The 26421-nt window shown below is 47.5% G+C and overlaps 1 protein-coding gene across 1 annotated transcript in view; it reads left to right on the top strand.

Annotated features, from left to right (window-relative positions):
* Positions 1 to 26421, top strand: part of LOC140408742 (uncharacterized) — a 264053-nt gene that overhangs the window by 32189 nt on the left and 205443 nt on the right. The window contains exons 7-8 of the mRNA XM_072496372.1: positions 3539 to 3565; positions 18847 to 18891. Of these exons, the coding sequence (XP_072352473.1) occupies positions 3539 to 3565; positions 18847 to 18891 (72 nt within the window). The remainder of the gene's footprint in view (positions 1 to 3538; positions 3566 to 18846; positions 18892 to 26421) is intronic.

Raw genomic sequence — 26421 nt, 5'->3', positions numbered from 1 at the left:
TCTGCTCCTTGAGACTTTGCTACTCTCAGTCACAATTATAACTAATGGCAATTTTCCTGGATTCATTATTCTTTCCTTTTGGGACTTAATAGAATCCTTCCCATCCTCTGTCGTGATCAATAGATGTCAATTGACTTTCAGGGTTTGAATTTTGTACAAAGGAGCCAAGTCCGATATATTGAGTGCCACAAGTGATAACAACACAGTGAATATTTCCTCGTTACTGAATAACCTATCGTACCAAAATCTAATTCTTTATCATACAGCTAATACAGTCAATTTGCCAGAAATGAATTATAATCATAGTTTATTTTGCTGCTTCAACTTGATATGAAAATAGCATTTCTATGATAGTTAATTAGGTGCCGTTTTAATGAATATTTAAGCCCGTTTATTTTATTAGTTTGTTAAATTCATTAGGAGAAATACTCTGACCTTTTTTATTGGCTGAAGTGTCAATGATTGTGCAACCTTTTAAGACCACTAAAGTTTTAATTGGCAATCTTGCACAGCAACAGTTGACTCTTTATTGATTTTGGTGTGTTGCTAAGTAACATATTATTTATTCAATGTCTTCAGTTGGTGGGAAACGTTTGTGTTAAGAACATGGCAGGGACAGGGGGATTGTGCTTTTCAGATATTAGAAAATTATAAAAAGAATCCCGGATTTAAATTGTTTTGATAAATTTATCCAGAAAAGAGCAAACAACATTACTGACTAGTCAACCCACGATTATTTTGATTATATTACTTCAAGATCCTAACTTGAGTAAAACTTAGTTTATGTATTAATTTTTGCATTTGGATGTACAAATGTTCCTGAATCTGCCTTATGAGGAAAGGGTGGAGAGGTCAGGGGTGGAGAGTTTATAAGAGTAAGAGGTGACTTTAAGATCCTGAGGGGCATTGACAGGGTGGGTGTGGAGATGCTATTTCCACATGTCGGAGAATCTAGAATTAAGGGTCACTGTTTAAAAATAAGGGGTCACTCATTTAGGACAGAGTTGAAGAGAAGTCTTTTCTCTCAGAGGGTCATGAGTTTCTGGAACTCTCTACCTCAAAAGGAAATGGAAGTAGAATCTTTGAATGTAATTTAAAGGTAGAGCTGGATAGATTTTTGATTTAACAAGGGGGTGAAAGGTTATTGAGGGTATGCAGGAATGTGGGGTTGAAGTTAGTCAGATTAGCCATGATCTTATTGAATGGCAGCATAGGCTCGTGGGGCTGAATGGCCTAGTCCTGCTCCTAATTCATATGTAATTTGTATTAGGCTGAAGCATATTCCCATTTATCCTGTTATTCTGAGTCACTGATTACTCACTATCACCGTTCTTGCTGTGCCTACTAGTGTCTGACACCTGGGATATCCTGGGGTTGTATTCACCACACGGTGGCACAGTGGTCAGCACTGCTGCCTCATAGCACCAGGGACCTGGGTTCAATTCCGGCCTTGGGTGACTATGTGGAGTTTGCACAATCTCCCTGTGTCTGCGTGGGCTTCCTCCGGATGCTCCGGTTTCCTTCCACAGTCCAAAGATGTGCGATTTAGGTGGATTGGCCATGCTAAATTTCCCCTTAATGTCCAAAGATGTGCAAGTTAAGTGGATTGGCCATGCTAAATTTCCCCTTGGTGTCCAAAGATGTGTGGGTTAGGTGGGATTGCGGGGATAGGGCGGGGGCCTGGGTAGGGTGCTCTTTCAAAAGTGTCAGTGCAGACTCAATGGGCTGAATGACTTCCTTTTGCACTGTAGGGATTCTATGATTCTATCAGGGCCAGATGCATTCGTACTAGTGGTTCATCCCAAAGAATTGCAAAAACATTTTGCAGATATCCTACCTTGTCTATGGCCTTGGATTTTTCAATGATTGACAGCAAAAGCATTGCAGAACTGACTAGTCAAGAAGCAGAGTGTCAAATTTTCTGTCCCCATATCCCAAGCAGGACCATTCTATTCCTGTGTTTTAAGAGCAACTGGTATTCAGCTACCATGGGGCTCCATCCCGAGGTTTAACTGAAAACTGATTTCAACCCATAGCAATTTGATGGCTGTTACATGTTTGAGCGGGACACCACCAAAAGTCTTGATGCTGTTTTCTTTTCAAATGTTAGCCTCCACCTAAGCTTTCCCCAATTACACATTGTTGCGAAATTGAAAATGTTTCACCTTTGTTCTATTACTTTTACTGAGTATTAATGCCATTGTCTGAGACTGAGTAGCATTAGGGCAATCCAGTGTGACCCAGAAGGTGAGAGATTTCCTTTCAGAAATGATGGTGTGCTCTTCCGAAAGGGACTGTGCCAGCTATCAATTGAAAGTGCAGCTGGTTCCATCGGTCATTGTCCCTGCAGCTGATCACTCTTTTTGCTTTCTAACCGCATCATTTCCAATATTTCATAAAATCACCTCAACGCCCATTAAAGTCTGACACTGAATTGACAGCCCTTGAAGGAACCGGCTTGAAAAAAAAAGAGTTGCCAAATACACCAGGTGTTCACCTTGGAACTTGACTTCTTCTGTAACGTTAGTGTTGCAATATAACTCTCTTACTTTAGCCTGAAACAGATGTCCACTTATGGAGGCACCTTCATCAGCCTTTTGAGGGAATTACATTGAGTAACGACATGTTTTTGATTTCTTTATCCCACGTAGCAAGCTGTGATTTTTAAAAATGGAAATAAATGGCCATGGCATTGCCTTCAGGAGCCAAGGAAGGATCATTTCTCTCCTCCTAGGTTATCTGTAGAATTTTGCAACCACACAATCATATTTCCAACTCCTGCATAACAATACTTATTCAGAAGAATCAGGCTGCTTATGCTATCTCCCTTCAACCTTTTTATTCCCATGCAAATGTGAGATTCTGTAGTGTGTGCAGCAGGTGTATGGTGGTTATTAGACCACAGGGTGCTGTTTTCATGAGGCTCGTGAATTCTTTCTGCTGCAAACAGCAAAATTAATGAAAGCAAGCTCATTCAGGATCTGGTAAAATGGTTAGTTCTATCAAACTTGAGAGGAAAGCAACTGCATTCAGTTGGAGGCCTTTTTGAGTACAATTAGAAATCAACAACCTTCTTAGAAAACTGGCCAATGCAAATTTACTGTATCTAATTTATACTCGAGTCGTAACTGAGACTGACATATGTTACTGTTTAACCAAATGTCTTCCATGCTCACCTCATTAACAAGAAAAATACGACAAAAGTTTATTCAGCACTTTGACAAACAAGAATGCAGTGTCGCAAGCTGCCACTTGGATCCAACTGGAATGGATTAGACAAATTTGGTGAGCGTGTCACTGCTTTGAATTCCAATGGGCGAAGTTATAACCAAAATCACATTTCAGCAGCTGGCATTATTCGCAGGACAAATAGTTTTTCTCCTTGGAATGAATATAATCTTTAGGTTCCTGTGTCTTTAACATTTTAAGCAGCATAAGAGGTTACATTGAAACACTTACATGGTTAGATTTTGAAGATTGATCATTTATGCTGTCATCACGATGATAGTAACACCTTAATGTGTCTTTGTTTTTCTAGGGACCCCAGGGGCCACCAGGACAAAAGGTACAATACTGTTATACCAATATGGATGAGAAATCAAACTGTTCATTTCCAACACTTGACCCAGACTCTAAAGGAAATCAGCTATTCTAGTTCAGAAATTAGTACATAATCATGTCTGCAACCAACACAAGATAACGAGGTATTGTATGGTGTATAACATGCTTAATTTCTCCACTATATGAAGTTGAAGTTAAAATATTTGGGCTGGTTTAAGTTTTTCTTCAGGACAAGAATGTTAAAAGCAATGCTTTCTTAAAAAAAAAAGTTACTGGTCTTCCCATTTCAATGTTGGCAAAACTCTGGAATTTAAATTTGAAACATGTACAGAGGATACAGTTTCTACTTCAACCCACACTAAGCTTAATAGATCACTGCCATATGATTGATACTGAGCAAAACTTTCTATGTGTCGCTGATGAATGGATTTGGTTTTGCTGTGATCACTGAGCCGCTGGTCTTTTCCTGTTTCTGAGGTAACTTGATGACAGACTTCCTGGACCTTCTGTCAGCACCTTTTACAGTTATCAGAATCGGCTGCCAGTTTTTCTTTTTTGATAAACTCAACACACGATTTATGAGATTTCTTCATTACCACATCGTAAAGAACGTCAGTTGTATATTCTTACCTTACTGCCAACCACCAATCATTGGAAGCTTGCCTCTGAAACCCTTCCACAAAAACAAAAGAGGTTTTGAAAGAAAAAGTATTCATCACCCTGTTCCAGGTTTATTTTTCCCATTCTTGGCTGCAGAAAATGTTTCAGTGCAAACATTGCTTTAAAAGAATTTACAGAAAGTCTTAACTAAAATGTTGATCGCCTTTCTCCCCATAAGCCACCAAAACAAATGTATGTGAGATTCCATGATTCATTGAGATACTGTTTCCTTTCTGTTAAAAAATCAGGATGGGGTTTTAAAAGACTGACAGGAGTCCATAGTTTCGAAATCTTGGAAAATAATGAGATAGTCAGAAATGATGCAATCTTGTTGTCAGTATTGCGAGAATGCCGGGTGGAGGAAGATGTGTAGGATATGTTAACATTGTATTTAATTTGCCAGTGAAGTTGGTTACTTCAATTGAGCTGTTACATGAAGTAAAATCAGTGATTGTGGAGAGGTAAAACTGAAGAGAAATAATCAAAAATAAAGAGAGCGTTAGAAAAATGAGCAACACTCTCAAAAGCCCCTTCTGCAAGAAATATTGGCAGAGGAGACTGGAAATCATTCAGAAAGCTATTCAAATGTAATGGAAAGATTGGATGCGTCAGTGAATTGAGATAAACAACAAGTGCCGTTATAAATTGAAAAATCTATCTTTGAATGTTTCAAAGCGGATTAGATCTACACACAGGTTTATTGCTATGCTCATGAGCCAAACAGTTAAGCTTTGGTTCAGATATTACTGATTCCACTTAACCCTATTGTGACCAACACTGATCTCAACCCTGGGCAGCATGTTCTCTGGCCTCCCCTGCCCCTGAGAAATGTGCACTTTGACAGGGTTTTATGTAGATGTATCTACATCTCTTTGTATATCCTATTTGAATTTCTAGAGAATTTCGAAACATCTTTTTATTCGTGCCAAATCTCATCAAATCTAGCTTTGGGTGGTTTTTGCTGAACCAATAAAGTTGGATAGTTCGCTTCAATGTGATTTAGGTTCAGTATTTTAAGGTCCATTTATTAGCATGGCTGTTTAAAAACAAAAACCTAAAATTTACTGTTAAATATCTGAATGTAAGTTTTGTTAATTGAGATACAATAAATTATCCCAACAAATCATTCATTAGCAAAATCTAATACAGTGCTCTAGAACATGTGACAGACAGTCATAGGCGGGATTCTCCAGTCCACCAACCGTGTTTTCCTGGACAGCGCGCCCCCGCCAGCAGCAGGATTCTCTGTTCCCGCCACCTTCCAATGGGATTTCCCATAGTGGCCACCCCTTGCTGCCGGAGAACCCACGGGCAAGGGTGCGCTGCCAGTGCAACGGAGAATCCTGCTGGCAGAGAACCCCCAAAATTACCTTGTAAGATTAGATGACAATCTCACTCTTAAACGTACTGAAAATTAGATGCATAGCTTGCAAATTAACATTTTAAATCTTAGTAAATCTATGACAGCAGTTAGGATTTGATATGCTGATGTGACAAATAAAGTAATCCGTCACAGAAATAGCAACATAGAATGAGGCTCTGCAGCTCATCCAACCTATGTTGGTGCTAGATCTTAAGCTGGAGCCATCCACTCTGATTCACTCCCCTTTTTACTATATCCTTTTATATTCCACCATGTCAAATAATTCTCCAGGTTCCTGGTTAAATCATGTTATGGTCTTGGTCTCAACAGTCGCTTGTAGCAAAGCATTCTTTTTTCTAATTTTCTTCCTTATTAATATTTCTTATTACTTCACCTTCATTATCCTAGTGATTTACCCTCATATGATATCATATTTGCTTTTTGAGGAACTTATAAAATCTCAAATTTAAAGCACTTTGTGCCTCCAGATTGTTCTGCGGACATAAGAACATAAGAACTAGGAGCAGGAGTAGGCCATCTGGCCCCTCGAGCCTGCTCCGCCATTCAATGAGATCATGGCTGATCTTTTGTGGACTCAGCTCCACTTTCCGGCCCGAACACCATAACCCTTAATCCCTTTATTCTTCAAAAAACTATCTATCTTTATCTTAAAAACATTTAATGAAGGAGCCTCTACTGCTTCACTGGGCAAGGAATTCCATAGATTCACAACCCTTTGGGTGAAGAAGTTCCTCCTAAACTCAGTCCTAAATCTACTTCCCCTTATTTTGAGGCTATGCCCCCTAGTTCTGCTTTCACCCGCCAGTGGAAACAACCTGCCCGCATCTATCCTATCTATTCCCTTCATAATCTTATATGTTTCTATAAGATCCCCTCTCATCCTTCTAAATTCCAACGAGTACAGTCCCAGTCTACTCAACCTCTCCTCGTAATCCAACCCCTTCAGCTCTGGGATTAACCTAGTGAATCTCCTCTGCACACCCTCCAGTGCCAGTACGTCCTTTCTCAAGTAAGGAGACCAAAACTGAACACAATACTCCAGATGTGGCCTCACTAACACCTTATACAATTGCAGCATAACCTCCCTAGTCTTAAACTCCATCCCTCTAGCAATGAAGGACAAAATTCCATTTGCCTTCTTAATCACCTGTTGCACCTGAAAACCAACTTTCTGCGACTCATGCACTAGCACACCCAGATCTCTCTGCACAGCAGCATGTTTTAATTTTTTATCATTTAAATAATAATCCCTTTTGCCGTTATTCTTACCAAAATGGATAACCTCACATTTGTCAACATTGTATTCCATCTGCCAGACCCTAGCCCATTCACTTAGCCTGTCCAAATCCCTCTGCAGACTTCCAGTATCCTCTGCACTTTTTGCTTTACCACTTATCTTAGTGTCGTCTGCAAACTTGGACACATTGCCCTTGGTCCCCAACTCCAAATCACCTATGTAAATTGTGAACAGTTGTGGGCCCAACACTGATCCCTGAGGGACACCACTAGCTACTGATTGCCAACCAGAGAAACACCCATTAATCCCCACTCTTTGCTTTCTATTAATTAACCAATCCTCTATCCATGCGACTACTTTCCCCTTAATGCCATGCATCTTTATCTTATGCAACAACCTTTTGTGTGGCACCTTGTCAAAGGCTTTCTGGAAATCCAGATATACCACATCCATTGGCTCCCCGTTATCTACCGCACTGTTAATGTCCTCAAAAAATTCCACTAAATTAGTTAGGCACGACCTGCCCTTTATGAACCCATGCTGCGTCTGTCCAATGGGACAATTTCCATCCAGATGCCTCGCTATTTCTTCCTTGATGATAGATTCCAGCATCTTCCCTACTACCGAAGTTAAGCTCACTGGCCTATAATTTCCCACTTTCTGCCTACTTCCTTTTTTAAACAGTGGTGTCACGTTTGCTAATTTCCAATCCGCCGGGACCACCCCAGAGTCTAGTGAATTTTGGTAAATTATCACTAGTGCATTTGCAATTTCCCTAGCCATCTCTTTTAGCACTCTGGGATGCATTCCATCAGGGCCAGGAGACTGTCTACCTTTAGCCCCATTGGCTTGCCCATCACTACCGCCTTGGTGATATCAATCCTCTCAAGGTACTCACCAGTCATAGCCTCATTTCCATCAGTCACTGGCATGTTATTTGTGTCTTCCACTGTGAAGACCGACCCAAAAAACCTGTTCAGTTCCTCAGCCATTTCCTCATCTCCCATTATTAAATCTCCCTTCTCATCCTCTAAAGGACCAATATTTACCTTAGCCACTCTTTTTTATTTTATGTATTTGTAGAAACTTTTACTATCTGTTTTTATATTCTGAGCAAGTTTACTCTCATAATCTACCTTACTCTTCTTTATAGCTTTTTTAGTAGCTTTCTGTTGCCCCCTAAAGATTTCCCAGTCCTCTAGTCTCCCACTGATCTTTGCTACTTTGTATGTTTTTTCCTTCAATTTGATACTCTCCCTTATTTCCTTAGATATCCACGGTCGATTTTCCCTCTTTTTACCGTCCTTCCTTTTTGTTGGTATAAACCTTTGCTGGGCACTGTGAAAAATCACTTGGAAGGTTCTCCACTGTTCCTCAACTGTTTCACCATAAAGTCTTTGCTCCCAGTCTACCTTAGCTAGTTCTTCTCTCATCCCATTGTAATCTCCTTTGTTTAAGCACAAAACACTAGTGCTTGATTTTACCTTCTCACCCTCCATCTGTATTTTAAATTCCACCATATTGTGATCGCTCCTTCCGAGAGGATCCCTAACTATGAGATCCTGAATCAATCCTGTCTCATTACACAGGACCAGATCTAGGACCGCTTGTTCCCTCGTAGGTTCCATTACATACTGTTCGAGGAAACTATCGCGGATACATTCTATAAACTCCTCCTCAAGGCTGCCTTGACAGACCTGGTTAAACCAATCAACATGTAGATTAAAATCCCCCATGATAACTGCTGTACCATTTCTACATGCATCTGTTATTTCTTTGTTTATTGCTTGCCCCACCATAATGTTACTATTTGGTGGCCTATAGATTACTCCTATCAGTGACTTTTTCGCCTGACTATTCCTGATTTCCACCCAAATGGATTCAACCTTATCCTCCATAGCACCGATGTCATCCCTTACTGTTGCCCGGATGTCATCCTTAAATAACAGAGCTACACCACCTCCCTTACCATCCACTCTGTCCTTCCGACATGGGCCGCGGACTAGTTGCATCGGTCCAAGGATCAACACAGGAGACACCAGACCTGGGGACAGATGCGGACCTCGTGTTTGCAGCACTGCTGTCACCCACAACATCCACCTTCGCAGATACACTCACCTCGGTTGGCCATTTTAGTGATGAGGCTTCTGGGCCACGGACTGGTGCGCACCACACAGCTGAACCGGTCCAGCAGGTGGAGGTAGGAGCAGCCGAGGGGCTGTACGGTCGGAGGGCAGCCCAGGCCCAGCCCAGCTGCCGCCCAGATGTTTCCCGGGTTCCTGGACTTACTAGACCCCCCCACAGACCCGATGCCTTTGGAAACCCAGGGAGTGGACAACGTGATGACGCCCATCTTCCAGTATCTGCAGACACAGTTGGAGGAGTCCATCCGCGTCCAGGAGCAGGGAGTGATGCCGGTCATGGCTGCCACCCAGGCCGATACCACATGGGTGGCGTCCGCGGTGGAGGCAATGGGGGCAACAGTTTCGGCCATGGGTCAGGTTCTGCAAGGCGTGGGGCTTGATGTGCACACGTCATCCGTGGCCCAGGATAGGGCTGCCCACTCACAGGCAGCCATGCGCCAGAGCCAGCTGGACATTGCCGCCGCGCTCCAGGGTCTGGCCCAGTCTCAGCAGGCCATCGCTGAAAGCATCGGCGGTCTTGCCCACATGCTGGATGGCGTCGCAGAATCCCAGTGGGAAGTTGCGCAGTCCCTGACAGGGATGGCGCATTCCCTGAGCTCCATCGCTGGGAACGTTCAGACCCTGGTCAATTCCACAGCGGGCCTCCAGGACTGGCAGCGCCAGGTGTCGGTGGTGCTATGGCGCCTGTCTCCGCGCGCACCACTGTCCCATAGTGAGGCCCGGGGGACACCGGGCTCCCCGAGGGAGAAGGAGGTTCTGGTGCCCGTCCCGGTAACTGCAGCAAGGGAGGTCCTGGAACACTCGGACTCTCCCCATTCCGTCCCTGGTGCATCTAGTGGGCAGCGGGCAGAGCAGGGTGACACCACGCCATCCAGCACGCTCGCCGAGCAGCCTGGCCCATCCAAGCGGGGACGCCCCAGGAAATGCGCGCCGACGGGGAGCCCCATCGCAGGGCAGGAGTCTCAGCAGTCCGCCTCCACTCCTGCTGTACCATCTGGGGAAGCACCAAGACGTAGTAGTAAGGCCCGTAAGGCAAAGAAGTTAGACACGTAATAAGTTGGCACGGGTGCAGGGCACAGCTTAGTTGTAGGGACTAGGGTACTTGTATATGAATGTCATGATTAAAGTCACTGTTACACCAAACCTAGATGCCTCTGTGCTATGTCCAGTGCCTGAGGGGTCGTGAGGGGGACCAAGTGACGCTGGGGATCGAAGTTCTGTACAACGGTGAGGCCGGGTGTGTGTTACCCCCCCCCCCCCCACACCCTCACCTCCCCCCACAACCCCATTGCCCTCAGCACACCAACGGCAGCTGTCCCACATGGCCATGTGGTGGATTGTCCGTGACGCATACAGGGACCACTGAGGTGGAGGGTTCAGATATGGCCATGAGTCAGACATTATCTAGCGATCCGGAGCTCACAGCTCATCGCAGAGCGGATTGTCATCATTCAACATGGCACTGATCACACCCGCTGACACAAGCAACTGTGTTAAAACATTCATGATGTGCCGCAGGTGTAAGGTGCTGTGAAAGTGGTGGTGTGGGCGGTAGGATTGTGCGATGTTGCGGGAAGTGAGGGGTGCTGGGTGGTGCGGTTGTGCGCGATCTGTGGTGCAAGTGCCTTGTTCAACGATGCCCTCCCCCTAGTTAGTGAAACGTGCGGCGTTCAACGCCTCACGTGCTCGCTCTCCTAGCCGGTGTCGTTGTGCTGCCTCCCGGCAATATCCCACCCCCAGGTCGTGTCTGTGTCCCCCCCTCCCCATCCTCCTCCTCCTCCTCCTCATGCCCGGCTGGCATGTCGCTCCTGTGGGTAACCTTGCCTGCCTCCACCCCCACAGCATGGCGGCATCATTTCCCCCACCCCGTCTTCATTCCTCCTCTCCCTCCTCCTTTCCCCACCCCCTCCTCCTTTCCTCTCCCCCTCCTCCTTCCCCCCCCCCTCCTCCTATCCCTACTCCTTCGTCCACCCCCTGCCCCTCCCCCCCTCCCCCGAGCATGGCGGCATCCTTCTCCTACCACCACCCCCCCCTCCCTGGGCATGGCGGCATCCTTCTCCGAGAACCCTCCCACCGCCCACCAGCACGGCCGGGGACGCCACTTCCTGCTGCCTATGGTGAGGCCGGCCACTCACCTCCTTCCTCCACATCGTCAGCCAGCACGACTGGCTGACAAATTTCTTTACCTGGGGTCACGCCGTCGGGACTTCGGCCCATCCGGGCCGCTGAATAGCGGGTTGGACCTGGAGAATCACCGTACTTAGTACCTCGGGCGATTCTCTGGCAGGCGCGGCGTTGACCTTGATGACGCCATTCTCGCCGGTTGGGAGAATGGCGGAGCGGCATCGCGGGGAAAAAATGGCGCGAACTGCGATTCTCCCATACGGCGCGGCATGAGAGAATCCCGCCCAGGGAGTCATGAAACAGCTATGCATTTCATTTATCAACTTGGACTCTGAATATTCCCAAATTACATTTACTTGTTTGAAGTTCTCATACCCTTCTTATCTTTTCATAAAGCAAACTGCTGTCTTTTTCAGATCTACCACTCTATACTATATCATATTTTCTCTTTATTCTTTTTATACAGAAGATGCCAAGTCAGAATGAGTTTTTCCACCTCCCAGCGATCAGCATTTTTATCTTCCCTTGTGTCTCTGATTATCGGCTACACCACCTCCTTTCATGTCTGTTCTATCTTTTATGAGCATTCTGTATCATTGTATGTTGTATTCATTACCATCGTCTGGGGTTTAACATGCTTTTCATATTGCTATTCCTGCTACAGTAACTTCCACTTGGTGTCTTATTCCTAACACTTCCAGCATTCATTTTCTATACCTTTTGTAGGTTTACTTCTTGTTTTGGCACTCAGTGTTTCTGATATATGATAGGTGTGTAAGTTTAACTAAGGAAGCATGCAAAATAAGACAAAATGCCATCAGAAAACAAGCAAACTGAACAATTAAGTGGCAAATGAGCTGTAATAGGAGGTAATGCAATTTGATAGGAAAAATAAAAATACAACCCACAACCACAGCTAAAAAAATTAAGAAGCTGAATGGAGTAGAGGACCAAAGGGGTCTAGGGATATACAGGTGAACAAATCATTTAAAAGTGTCGCAGGCCAACAAAGCAATTTAACATTCTAGCAAAGCGCTGGGATTTATTTCCAAGGTGTAGAATTCAAAAGTAATGAAGTTATGTCAAACTTGTATCGAGCCCTGGTCAGGTCATAGAGTATCGTGCACTGTTCTGGTGCCCATTCAATAAAGAGGATAATTAAGAAGCACTTGAGGAAGTCTAAAAACAATTGCCAAGGATTGCACCAGATTTTTTTAAAATGGGAGACTTTGAGCTGATCTGATAATTGTTTTTAAAATTATGTATACCTTGAACAGGGTTGATGCAGAGGGAATGTTTGCACTTGTGGGAGAATCCTTCAATACAAGATAGTCACAAAAATAACCCATTCAGGAAATGAGGAGAAATTGCTTTACTCAGAGAATGGTTCTAACGTGGAACTGGTTATCACAGAACATACTTAACGCTTAACTGCTTTCACTAGGAAATTAGAAGAGTACATTAGAAAAAGACTGGGATGAGCTGGATGGAATGGGAGGAGACTTGTATGGAATGTAAACTCCGGCACAGACCTGTTGAGCTGAATAGCCTGTTTCTGTGCTACATATTCAATATAATACTGTATAATTTTTTTAAATTTAGCTTTTGGCTACTTTCTTTTCTTTAATCAATATCATGCAGCTCCCAGTGTCTTACCATTCCATTCCTCTGTCTGACGAGTGATTCTGAATAGCTAGGTCAACATTGCACATTTATTGATGTTTATTTAGGTGCAGCCAATACCTCTTCTTTTCATTAAACTAATACAAATTTATAAAAGTCGCATAATTAAATTCATGCTTGATTGCATGTCTATTATATACACCCTACGTTCTTTTGATAACTTCTTTGATGCAAAAGTAAGGAACGGAAAATGGTTTCAGATTTCCTTGAGAAATGCTCCAGAAACTTGTTCCAATAGAAATTGCCTCCAGGGGTCAGGTTGTGCCAAGTGTTCACTGTTTCCAAGATATTTCAGCCTGCTTTATGAGGGGACGGTGGAGTCTATAGACTTCCAGCTTCCCTGAGTTAATTGGGACCCGGAGCAGTACAGGAGGATGGAATGCCCAGTGAGTTGAGGTGTACTGATCTCCAGAGGGGCCTAATGTCAGGAAAGCGGCCAAAGAAGGAACATGGATAAAAGTCCCTGCCCAATGCTGAGCAGGTGCCAGAGTTCCCAACTGTGAGGGTAGGCTGGCACCGGAGATGTGCCTCTAAGGGTGCAGGCACCTGCCTCCCCCATATAAATTAGCTACACGGGATTTAATGCATGACCCCTCAAACTTTGGCAGTCAGCATTGGGGAGCACTAGTGAGAACTGCCTTTACATAACTGTGGAGACTGCAGCCCATAGAATTTCAGGTCCCAGCCTGCCTTGGAAACCTAACCGATCAAAAAACCAGCTCCTGAACCACACGCAGATTCAAACACATTTGTTTATCCTGCACGACTATTGAAATTGGATGTGCCTGTATTACTAAACTGTCAGGAAAACAAGGTACCTACATAACTCATGACATTGCTATGGAGATTTACTTTAAAGATACTATTAAAGTATCAAAGAGATCAAATGCATGCAACAGTATAAGAATAAAGTAATGTTTTAACACACTAAGCTGTCAGTCTTCCTGCCACTGTCAAAAATCACACGGTGTTATGGAGAGATGCATTTCTTCTGCATGCTACCTATCAATCACATAGCTATATAATGTGATCATGTGCGTGCTTAGAGCGCTAAATTCCATCATATCTTCCCAATAGAACTACCTTAAAGTTTCCAAATCCATCCAATTTGGAAATTACTGGATTTTTAATTCAGTTTTGGAGTTCACCAGTAGATTAGACAAAAGAAGATTGGTGACATGTAAAGGAACCCAATGTTTGATGAGAGGAAGTTACTTAATGTTCTTCATTATTTTTTAATCAAACTTCATCAGCAACTTCCTCTCATGAAGAGTTCGAAGTCATTTAGGCAGGAGTTAGCTCACAGGTGGAATCTGGTTAGGAAAACAATGCTGTAACATAAATCTCCATTCCTAGCAAGGCAAAACATAAATTTTGGGTGAGCTTCATGTTGGAGCACTAATTCCGAGAGTGAAGATCAAATGTAATGGATCATGCAACTTCTCCACACGAGAGAGGTCATGCCTGTTGGACTTGCATGCTTCCTGCAGACCAGTTACAGGAACTATTAGTGACAGTCTGGAAGTGCACCTATTCCTTCAGCAACAGAGATGTAGTGGCCATGCAGACCAAACATGGGGAAGAATAACTTAAAACAAGGAAATTACAAGAAAAAGAATGTTTGAAATAAAAGTACTTGTGCAATTTTAATTGCATTTTATTGCTCTAATTCAGACTAGTGCACATTAAGATTTGTGTGGTTTTAAAGTGAGATTGTCAACATCATCTCACACTTCACTGTCTTAAATTCCATCTGCCACTTGTCCCCACACCATACAATTCTCCGGGCACTCTTTCCCCCACCTCACCCCCCACCCCACCAGGTAAGAATCGGGACACTCTCTGACACTCTCCCCCACACAGGTATCTGGGCAATCCTTCCCCTCCATCGCCCACCCCACAACCAGGCAAATATCGGGGCACCCACCTCCCTCATACACATTGCCAAACCCCCAATCCCAACACACATAAGAGGAACCCCACCCAATTGAGCTCCACAGACGGCCCATCCCTCGCAATGCCAGGTTGGCACTGCCAGGGTGACAGTGCTGGGCATGTCCTTCGCCATCTAGGGCTATACTTACCTGTGCGCCCCTGGCATGGTCCCCATGACTGTTTTTTGTTTTTGAAAACCAGGAATGATTCATGCTGGTGTGACGTAATGCTGGCTAGGTGGGACCATATGGAGAGGGTAGTAGTTACGGTGTTAAGCCTGCTAATGACATTTTAATTTATCATAAGCTATGCGAATCAGGTGCACAATCTTTCTGGGCGTGAACCTGATTACATCATCGAAGGGGGATGGGGAAGATCACATTCAGACATCTTGCCGGCGCAAATCCTGTTTTTGACCACTAACGATATTTAACGGCCATTCTGAGATTTGCGCCCGCAGTTAGCGCTCCAGCTAAATCGCAGCCATTGTATTTGACCTGGTTCTCACTTGAAGAATTCACCTGACATGCATCTTTTTTCCTTCGTTTCATCTGCCTCGTCATCTAAGGTAACCTGGTTTTGGTCCCCCCACCTTTCCCCTTGTTGGAATATACCTAGCCTCCTGAAGCATCTCCTCCTTTAAAATCATCATGTGTTCCGTTAAAGCTTTTCCTGTCAGTCTTTGGTTCCATCTTACCCGGCCAGATCTTTCCTCATTCCATTGAAAGTGTTCTAACAATCTGGGAGAATTTAGTTCTGCTTTAGATTTCTCTCTGTCTATTTGGAGGCTGATAGATTCCCTCCAGTGGCGCTATCTTGCCCTTTTTGCTTCTTGACACGGACCAGGTGGATTATGTCTTTGCCGTCTCAAGGACATTCCTTCTTTCCACTGCTATGTCTTCCCTAATCAGCACTGCCACCACACCCAGCTTTTTTCCTTCCATGACTTTTTGAACACTGCCTACCATTGAATTTCAAGCACCCAGACCTCACCTTTTTAAGTCCCATTACAATTATTACTTCTGTTTTGTATTCTCACACAGATATTTATGCTTGTAGCTCATCAATCTTATTCCTCATACTTTGTACGTTTACAAACATGAGGCGGGATTCTCCCCTACCCGGCGGAGCGGGGGGTTCCGGCGTAATGGAGTGGCGGGAACCACTGCGGCGTCGGGCCGCCCCAAAGGAGCGGAAGTCTCCACACCTTTAGGGGCCAAGCCCTCACCTTGAGGGGCTAGGCCTGCGCCGGAGTGATTTGCACTCCGCCGGCTGGCGGGAAAGGCCTTTGGCGCCACTCCAGCCGGGGCCGAAAGGTCTTCGCCGGGCGACGCATGCGCGGGAGCGTCAGCGGCTGCTGATGTCATCCCTGCGCATGCGCAGGGGAGGAGGTCTCTTCCGCTTCTGCCATAGTGAAGACCATGGCGAAGGCGGAAGAAAAAGAGTGCCCCCACGGCACAGGCCCGCCCACGGATCGGTGGGCCCCGATCGCGGGCCAGGCCACCGTGGGGGCATCCCCGGGGCCAGATCGCCCTGCGTCCCTCCCCCCACCCCAGGACCCTGGAGCCTGCCCGCGCCGCCTTGTCCCGCCGTTCAAAAGGTGGTTTAATCCACGCTGGCGGGACAGACTTTCCAGCAGCGGGACTTCGGCCCATCGCAGCCCGGAGAATCGGCGGGGGTGTGCCCGCCGACCGGCATGGCGCGATTCCCGCCCCCGCCGAACGGCGCGATTCCCGCCCCCTGCCGAATCTCTGGTGACGGAGACTTCGGGACACGGCGGGGGCGGGATTCACGCCGGCCCGGTGTGGTGTTGGAGAATCCCGCCCATGTATTGTAAACCTGCATTCCTCGTGGTCCTTCTTAGCCTGGTTTAATCCAATATAAAACTATTTGCTTCTCTAGAACAGTCCACCACTCTCATTTAATGCAATTATTCCTATTTTCTACTTCTATACACTGGTGCATGTCCCTCTGCCAAGTTAATTTAAGTACGCTGACACACCACACTAGTAAAGCTCCCATGGGGCCATTGGGCCTAATTTATGGATATGCGGCCTGGGCCTTTTGAATAGGCGGATCCTTTACTGCAAGAACCTGAATCCCTCCTTGCATCGTGCACCGTGACTCAAACCCTGTATTGATCCTCCCTATTGTTTTATTTCTGTTGCACTGTCACACAATCGGAGTAATGTAGAGGTTATCACCCTCAAGGTCTTACTTTTTAGCTTCCTTCCAGCTCCTCAAAATCGGACCGTGGAACCTCAGTACCTGCCCTCTCTATGGCATTCGTACCAATATGTACCACAACATCTGGCCCACTTCCTTCCGCCTAGAGAATATTCTGCCCCCTTTCCATGATTTCCTTTACACTTTACCAGAGAGGCAATACACCACATGGGACTCACGATGGTGGTTATATAGGGAGTATTGAATTTCCTCTCGTCCGTGTGTTATTTTAACAAAATGTAATTTGCAGCTTGAAATGTACTTGGAGCTTTAACAATCCAGAAGGCGCAGAGTTCTTTAAATTATATGTCAACCACAATGAGAATTTGTCTGCCTTGAGAATATGCAAGATATTATATCAATATAAATCCCTGTTTTTGGAAAAATAATGGTGAATCACTTTATTGTTCTTCTTGCAAGGCATAGCTTTGGGACACTTCTCTCACTAAATTAAGTTGTGTGACCCAGTTATGATCACATCTATCCTCATTATGGATGATAATAAGTCACGGAATATTAAAACAACCTGCAGCTCCACCGGAGCCAGGGACATCCCTCAAACACCCATTGTGCTTTGTATCTGCGAAGAAGGAGGAGAATGTGACAAGGTCCACTTCCTCAAGCCAGCTGAAGAGTTGCATGGACAGAGACCTGAGAGTAGATCTACAGATCTCGCAGCTGAAAACCAGAACAAGAGAAACTAAAGTAAAAGAGTAATGAGTACTAAGCCCTCAGATAAGTAATACTAATAGAGTAATAGAGTAATAAAAAGTAATAGAGTTCTCAATATGGCCTGATTGACATCCTTCCATCTGTGAGAGATGATGGGAATGCAGCCTCAGAACGCTGGTGAGGTCAGATGAGATTAGCTGCTGTACTTGTTTAGATGGCTGAACAAGCTGCTTCTGGAAAAGCAAAGTCTGCCACACATGAAGTTGTCCCATGCTCGTGCTGTGGGATGACCACTGCTGATGCCTTGTTTACCGGGCTGCCATCTGCTGTGGAGCTTCTCAAACCCCACGTCATGATGGTGACAAACCCCTGCCCACAACTGGTGTCGCCATTTGCATCAATTGTCAGCTACAGTTTCCCATTTGCCATGTTTGATGTTGAGGGCATTCACTGTCTCTTTTGACAGCATTCCTGGAATCGGAGATTTTTGGTCTCTTGACATAGGCTACTTCCTCATATAGCATATCCTGGGGGATGTGTCCATCTTCTATCCTGTGCACATGCCCAAATCAGTGAAACTCTGTTTGCTTGTTTAGCGTTAGCTTTCCTGGCATGCTTTCCCTAGAAAGGACTGCTTCATTGGTGACATTGTCTTTCCATGTGATGCTGAGGATGAGTCTAGATACCAGAGTTGGATGTTATTGAATGTTTCTTTCTTAGTAAATAAAGGTATTCAGGCTTTGCTATCAGACAGCACCTTTCTGAGGATACAGACTTTGTGTAGGCGGGTCAATTTGTTATTTTCCCCATGCAAGTCTTTCCAGAGCATGTACAGAGTTCTTCGTCAGGAGACAGATTGTCTGTCACTGTAGATTCCAGGTAGCAGAAATCCAGAGCTTTGTTGTTGAATTTGATCACAGATGGAGACACAACACCCTGCACAGAACTCACTTAAGCTGCAAAACAACAAAATATACCTTTCAGGTCAAACCATCAAATGTTTGGACCTGTTTACAAAAATGGCAAGATTCCTTCAAATTACTAACAACAGAATAATGTGGAAGAAATATAACTTACTGGAAATATATGCAGCCTTAGACAAGGCCTGGCAAAGAATATGCACCAGAATAACCTTTATTTTATCCTTGCAAATATGAAAGGACCCGCTATCTGTTCTGGATCTAATATGTTGTCTTTTTTTAAATTTTTGACCTTGGTAGGGCTCTGTAGGAATCACTGGTGTTCCTGGCTTCCACGGACAAAAGGTGAGCATCCGCACACTCACCCTTAACATCATGCATGCAGTGAGACACCCTTCCCAATCCAGTTACATTGCGACAATGTTATTATTTTCTTCCCAAAATGGATGAAATGGTTGCTTTGTTACACCAGTTGAAGTATTTGGGTAATTTTAATTCATGGTGCAGTAATTGAGACATTGGCTGTGACAATGAATCAATATTTTTTCCTTTCGCATCAGTGACCTGGGTTTGTGTTTCGTCCACTCCTGTACATTGTCTGTTCAAACTCTGTGTGGTATTAGAAGTCTCAATTCCACATGAACATAAGCCCATGTCAGAATGTGCCTTTAATCAAACAATTGTGATGAATGTAGGAAATGTTTGTATAGATTGTTTTATATATATATATATATATATCTGTAGCAGTAATGTTATTTAAAGCCTGGGTTAAGATATTTATATCTGTACAGTAATATTTGTTTAAAATCCGGGTTTAACATACAGGCAGACGGTGGCCGGGATTCTCCAGTCCTGCGGCCAAGTTCTGACGCCAGCGTGAAAAGTGGCGCAAGCCACTCCGGCGTCAAAGGGCCTCACCTGGCAGCTATCCACCCCTACCTAGGGGGCTAGTACGGCACCGGAGTGGTCTCCGAAACTTCGGCGCCCGAAAGCCGGTGCGCCACGGCTGGCGCGAGCTCGCGCATGCGCGTGGGTTCCCGTCTGCGTGCCGGATCCCGGGCAATATGGCAGAGCCCTACAGAGGCCCGGCGCGGAGGAACATAGGCCCTCACGGAACTAGCCTGCCCGCCGATCATTAGGCCCCAATCGCGGGCCAGGCCACCGTGGAGGCCCCCTCCAGGATTGGATACCCCCGCCCCACCACCAGGACGGCCCCCGCAGATAGAACTCCGAGGACCCGCCGGGTGGGACCATACGTAACCCACGCCAGCGGGACTCAGCCGAACTAGGCGGGCACTTGGCCCATCGCGGCCTGGAGAATCGCCGGGGGGGGGGGGGGCGCTTTCAGCAGCCCCCGAACGGCACGGCGGTGATCTCGGTGTCACCCGAAAATCGGCGCCGGAGAATCAGCGAGCCAGCGTCGGGGCAGCGTGGCGCGATTCTCCGGGGTCGGAGAACCCCGGCCGGTGTGTCTGCAATAAGGGGCATCATTCTCCGCCGGCGGGAGTCTCCGTTTTGCCGGCGCCTGGGGATTTCCCGACGGCGTGGGGCTGCCCCACAATGGGAAACCCCATTGACCGGCCGGCGTTACGGAGACTCCCGCCGGCCGGTCGGCGCAGAAATGTGGCGGGGCGGGTAGGAGAATTTCGCCCCAGATGTCGTAAAAGTGAAATAATCATTCATTCCAATCACGGACTTGCTTACAAAGAGATTCCTAATGGAACTTTGTTTTGATTGATGGAGATTCCCTGGAAGTAGATAATTTGAGATATTGGGCGGGATTCTCTGTGTCTGAGACTAAGTGCTGATGCCAGGACTTCTACGATAGCAAAATTGGCGACGCTCCCGGAGCAATTCAACAACCGTTAATGGGCGAGTGCCGTCCCACGTGGAAGACGAGCGATTCCAATGAAAAACAGTGCCCAATGTGGCGGGTTTGGGATTGGCACTCAAGAGGCTGAGAAGGTGCAGCTGCATATTAGCATTCTGCTCCCCACACACACACACTCATCCCAGCAAACAAGATGACAGCACAGAGAGCGGCACCCCAGTTGCAGACGCGGAGCTGGATACCTTGCTGTATGCGGTGGAGGAGAGATGGGCCACCCTGTACCCCAGGATGGGAAGGAGGCTGCCACCTACCTCTGTACACCAGGCCTGGGCTCAGGTAGCAGACGCCATGAGCGCTGTGTGCCCTACCACCGGGACCAGCCAGCAGTGCAGGATGAAGCTCCTCGACCTCCTCAGGGCAGCCAGGGTGAGTAGGTACTACTGTGCCCTGGCACCAACTACCGTCCCACACACCTATAACCCCTCCCCCCCCCACCCAGAGGGTGAGCAGACCCCACCCTGCACCACATGTCAGCACCAAATCTCGGCCACCATGGCGAGGTGCCCTGGCCACGAAGGCTACCAGCTGCGCGTCCCTGTGCTCATGACTCCGACAGAAGAAGGCAGCACACCACCACCGGGAGAGAGAACCTTGGCAGTGCCAAAGTTCTCAGGTGGCAGGTTGCCCATGCTGGGGATAGGGTCCGGGGGTGCCCTGCCCTTATGAGGTGGGATGAAGGAGACTCGAAGACACCCGAACAAGTAAGTTGGGACGTTGGGGAAATCCAGAGGCTGCGGTGGGGAGTTACGAGATCTTGACGGAATTTAAAATGGTGTTCCTCGCTGAGGCGAGAAAAAAGTGTCCCGTTTGATAGCGGGGTGGTTCTCGGCACTGCAGTCAACAAGAAGGGCCCCGCGAAACCTCCCCAAAACGGGACAGTGTTTCCCATTAAATCATGCCCATTAACTCGGTTTCTAACCCCACAGGGGTAACATCATTATCATGATCCCCTCAATGTACTCTGTACTCAATTGAACTGAAGGTGGAGCTGTGTCCGGTTGTATTTTAGTTGAGACTCATGATGGGAGGTGTGGTGATATTGCCACTGGAGTAACAATCCAGAGTCCCAGGGTAATGCTTTAGGGACCTGAGTTTGAATCAGATCATGGAAGTTGAATTCAGTAAAAATCTGGAATTAAATGTTTAACAATGACCATGAAACCATTGCCAATTGTCGTAAAATCCCATCTAGTTCATTAATATCTTTTAGGGAAGGAAATCTGCGATCCTCAACTGGCCTGACCAATATGGGACTCTTAAATATTCTCCAAAAAGGCCTAGCAAGCCACTCAGTTGTATCAAACCGCTACAGACACAATAAAAAGGAAGAAAACTGGACGGAACACCAGGGGCAAAATTCTCCCCAAACGGCGCGATGTCCGCCGACTGGCGCCCAAAATGGCGCCAATCAGAAGGGCATCGCGCCGCCTCAAAGGTGCAGAATGCTCCGCATCTTTGGGGGCCGAGCCCCAACATTGAGGGGCTAGGCCGACGCCGGAGGGATTTCCGCCCCGCCAGCTGGCGGAAACGGCCTTTGTTGCCCCGCCAGCTGGCGCGGAAATGACATATCGGGGCGGCGCATGCGCAGGAGCGTCAGCGGCCGCTGACAGTTTCCCGTGCATGTGCAGTGGAGGGAGTCTCTTCCGCCTCCGCCATGGTGGAGACCGTGGCGGAGGCGGAAGGGAAAGAGTGCCCCCACGGCACAGGCCCGTCCGCGGATCGGTGGGCCCCGATTGCGGGCCAGGCCACCGTGGGGGCACCCCCCCGGGGCCAGATCGACCCGCGCCCCCCCCAGGACCCCGGAGCCCGCCCACGCCGCCTTGTCCCGCCGTTCAAAAGGTGGTTTAATCCACGCCAGCGGGACAGGCAATTTATCGGCGGGACTTCGGCCCATCCGGGCCGGAGAATCCAGCGGGGGGGGCCCGCCAACCGGCGCGGCCCGATTCCCGCCCCCGCCGAATATCCGGTACCGGAGACTTCGGCAACCGGCGGGGGCGGGATTCACGCCAGCCCCCGGCGATTCTCCAACCCGGCGGGGGGTCGGAGAATGACGCCCCAGGTATTGACTTAAGCATCGGAAATGACAATGGCAAGCCCAGCCCTGATGACCCTGCAAAGTCCTCCTTGCCAACATCTGGGGGCTTGTGCCAAAACTGAGAGCTGTGCCACAGTCTAGTAGAGCCTGACGTAATCATACTTACGGAATCATAGCTTACAGATAATATCCCAGACACCACCATCATCACCCATGGGTATGTCCTGCCCCATTGGCAGGATAGACCCAACAGAGGTGGCAGCACAATGGTATAAAGTCGGGAAGGAGATTGGACTCCATGGCGTGTCATGGCATCAGGCCCAAACATGGATAAGGAAACCTGCTGCTTCTCAGGTATGTCCCCCTTCAGCTGGTGAATCAGTACTCCTCCATGTTGAACATCACTTGGAGGAAGCACAGAGGGTGCCAAGGGAGCAGAATGCACTCTGGATGGAAGACCCTAAGTCATTCACCAAGAGTGGCTTGGTAGTACCGCCACACGCCAGACTGAGTCTGCAAATCGCTGGCTTTGAAAGCAGACCAAGGCAGGCCAGCAGCATGGTTCAATTCCCGTATCAACGTCCCCGAACAGGTGCCGGAATGTGGCGACTAGGGGCTTTTCACAGTAACTTCATTTGAAGCCTACTTGTGACAATAAGCAATTTTCATTTCATTCATTTCATCAGGTGGTATGAGAACCAACAAGAGTGAAAAACATTCCTGACCTCACCCTCACCAACCTGTCTGCCGCAAATGCATCTATCCAGGACAGTATCGGTAGGGACGACCAGCGCACAGTTCTTACGGAGACGAGGGGCGAGATTCTCTGACCCCCCCCCCCCCCACTGGGTCGGAGAATCGCCGGGGGCTGGCGTGAATCCCGCCCCCGCCGGTTCCCGAATTCTCCGGCACCGGAGATTCGGCGAGGGCGGGAATCACGCTGCGCCGGTTGGCGGGCCCCCCCCCTTTGGATGGGCCGAAGTCCCGCTGCTAAGATGTCCCGCCGGCATGGATTAAACCACCTCTCTTAGCGGTGGGACAAGGCGGCGCGGGCGGGCTCCAGGGTCCTGGTGGCGATCTGGCCCCGGGGGGTGCCCCCACGGTGGCCTGGCCCGCGATCGGGATCCACCGATCCGCGGGCGGGCCTGTGCCGTGGGGGCACTCTTTTCCTTCCGCCTTTGCCACGGTCTCCACCATGGCGGAGGCGGAAGAGACTCCCTCCACAGCGCATGCGCGGGGATGCCTTGAGCGGCCGCTAACGCTCCCGCTCATGCGCTGCCCGGCAATGTCATTTCCGCGCCAGCTGGCGGGACACCAAAGGCCTTTTCCGCCAGCTGGCGGGGTGGAAATTTGTCCGGCGCGGGCCTAGCCCCTCAAGGTTGGGACTCGGCCCCCCAAGGTGCGGAGGATTCCGCACCTTTGGGGCGGCGCGATGTCCGACTGATTTGCGCCGTTTTTGGCGCCGGTTGGCGGACATCGCGCCGTTACCGGAGAACTTCACCCGAGGTCCTGATTTCACATTGAGGATACCCTCCATTGTGTTATGTGGCACCACCAACGTAATAAATGGAATTGATTTCAAACCAATCTAGCAACTCAAGACTGGGCAACTATGAGGCGCTGTGGGCCATCAGCAGCAGAGGAATTCTACTCAACCATAATCTGTGACCTCATGGTCTGACATATCCCCCACTCTACCATTACAACCAATCCAAGGGATCAACCCTGGTTCAATGAAGAGTACAGCAAAGTATGTCAGAAGCAGAACCAGATATACCTAAAATTGAAGTGCCAACCTGGTGATGCTACAACAGGACTACTGCATAAGCAGCAAGTAATTGACAGAGCTAAGCGATTCCACAACAAACAGGCCAGAATTAAGCTCCGCAGCCCTGCCACATCCAGTTGTGAATGGTAGTGGACAATTAAACAACTCACTGGAGCAGGGGACTCCACAAATATCCTCATCCTCAATGATGGGGAAGTGCAGAATATCTATGCAAAAGGTAAGGCTGAAGATTTTGCAACTATCTTCAGCTCAGGTTCTGAGTGGATGATCCTTCTCGGCCTCCTCGGTGGTCTCCAGCATCACGGATGCCAATCTTCAACTAATTCGATACACTCAAAATCATATCAAGAAATGGCTGAAGGCAATGGACAAATCCAACCAGGCTTCAATTGTCAATAAAGTGATGGAAAGGCTACCAGTGCTATCAAGCGGCACTTGCTCATCAATAATCTGCTCATGGACACTCAGTTTGGGTTCCACCAGGGTCACTCAGCTCATGGCTTCATTACAGCCTTGGTTCAAACATTGCTAAAAGAACTAAATTCCAGAGTTGAGGTGAGACTGACTGCCCTTGACTACAAGGCAACATTTGACTGCATTAAGGAGCCCTAGCTAAACTGGAGTCAATGGGAATCGGGGGAAATCCTCCACTGGTTGAAGTGGTTGTGGTGTTGGAAGTCAATCATCTCAGTCCTGGGACAGCACTGCATGAGTTCCCCAGAGTAGTGTCCTAGATCCAACCATCTTTATCTGCTTCTTCAATGACCTTCCTTCCATCATAAGGTCAGAAGTGGGGATGTTCTCTGATGATTGCCCAATGTGCAACGACGTTTGTGACTCCTCACATACTAAAGCAGTCAATGTCCAAATACAGCAAGTCCTGGGCAATATCCAGGCTTGGACTGACAAGTGGCAAGTTACATTCGCACCACACAAGTGCCAGGCAATGACCATATCAAACAAGGGGGAATCTAACCACCGCCCCTTGACATTCAATGGCATTACCATCACGGAATCTCCCACTATCAACATCCTGGGGGTTACCATTGACCCAAAAGGCAGCACTGTAGCACAAGTGGATAGCACTGTGGCTTCACAGCACCAGGGTCCCAGGTTCGATTCCCTGCTGGGTCACTGTCTGTGCGGTGTCTGCATGTTCTCCCCGTGGCTGCGTGGGTTTCCTCCGGGTGCTCCGGTTTCCTCCCACATTCCAAAGACGTGCAGGTTAGGCGGATTGGTCATGATAAATTGCCCTTAGTGACCAAAAAGGTTAGGAGGGGTTATTGGGTTCCAGGGATAGGGTGGAAGTGAGGGCTTAGATGCGTCAGTGCAGACTCGATGGGCCGAATGACCTCCTTCTGCACTGTATGTTCTATGTTCTAAAAAAAAACTGAGCTGAACTCGCCATATAAATACTGTGGCTACAAAAGCAGGTCAGATGATAGGAATCCTGTGGTGAGTAACTCACCTTCTGACTCCCCAAAGCCTGTCCAGTATCTGCAAGGCAGAGGTCAGAAGTGTGATGGAATACTCTCCACTTGCCTGGAGGAGCGCTGCTCCAACAATGCTGAAGAAGCTCGATACCATGCAGGACAAAGCAGCCTGCTTGATTGGCACCCCTCCACTCCCTCCACCACCGTTGAACAGTGGTGTCCATCTTCTCTCTCCTATGGGGCAGCCTGTTGTGGCTGAGGAGAAGGCAGCTGTTGTTGTTGTAGGTGCTGGCACTTCTCCTGTTTATGTTGCTGCTCCTACTGCTGTTCATCAAAGCTGGTAAGTAAAGTTGCGTGAACTGCTCCTGTGTCATTGTGAAGGCTGTCTGCAGGAAAGTATGGTTGAAGGTGAACAAAGTGCAACATTGGCAGGGCGTCTTCCAAAACACTGCGAACAGCAGCTTCACAGCTGACCATCGCTGTTGGATCAGCTTCATTTATCACAGGCTTCCCAGCCTGTTAGTTTCAAGGAAAGATTTCATGAACAAAAACAGAAATGGTGCCATAAAGGTATATGTGATGCCCCAGATACAGTGATTTGGGATTAACAAAATGCTGGGTCATATTTGAAGGATGTAATTCTCCCAAAAGCATTGTGGATAGCACAATTGCTTCACAGCTCCATGGTCCCAGGTTCGATTCCAGCTTGGGCCACTGTCTGTGCGGA

The sequence above is a fragment of the Scyliorhinus torazame genome, chromosome 3 (genome assembly GCF_047496885.1).
Source record: "Scyliorhinus torazame isolate Kashiwa2021f chromosome 3, sScyTor2.1, whole genome shotgun sequence".
In the NCBI taxonomy this organism is placed as follows: Eukaryota; Metazoa; Chordata; class Chondrichthyes; order Carcharhiniformes; family Scyliorhinidae; genus Scyliorhinus; species Scyliorhinus torazame.
This window is presented reverse-complemented; position numbering and strand designations above follow the sequence as displayed.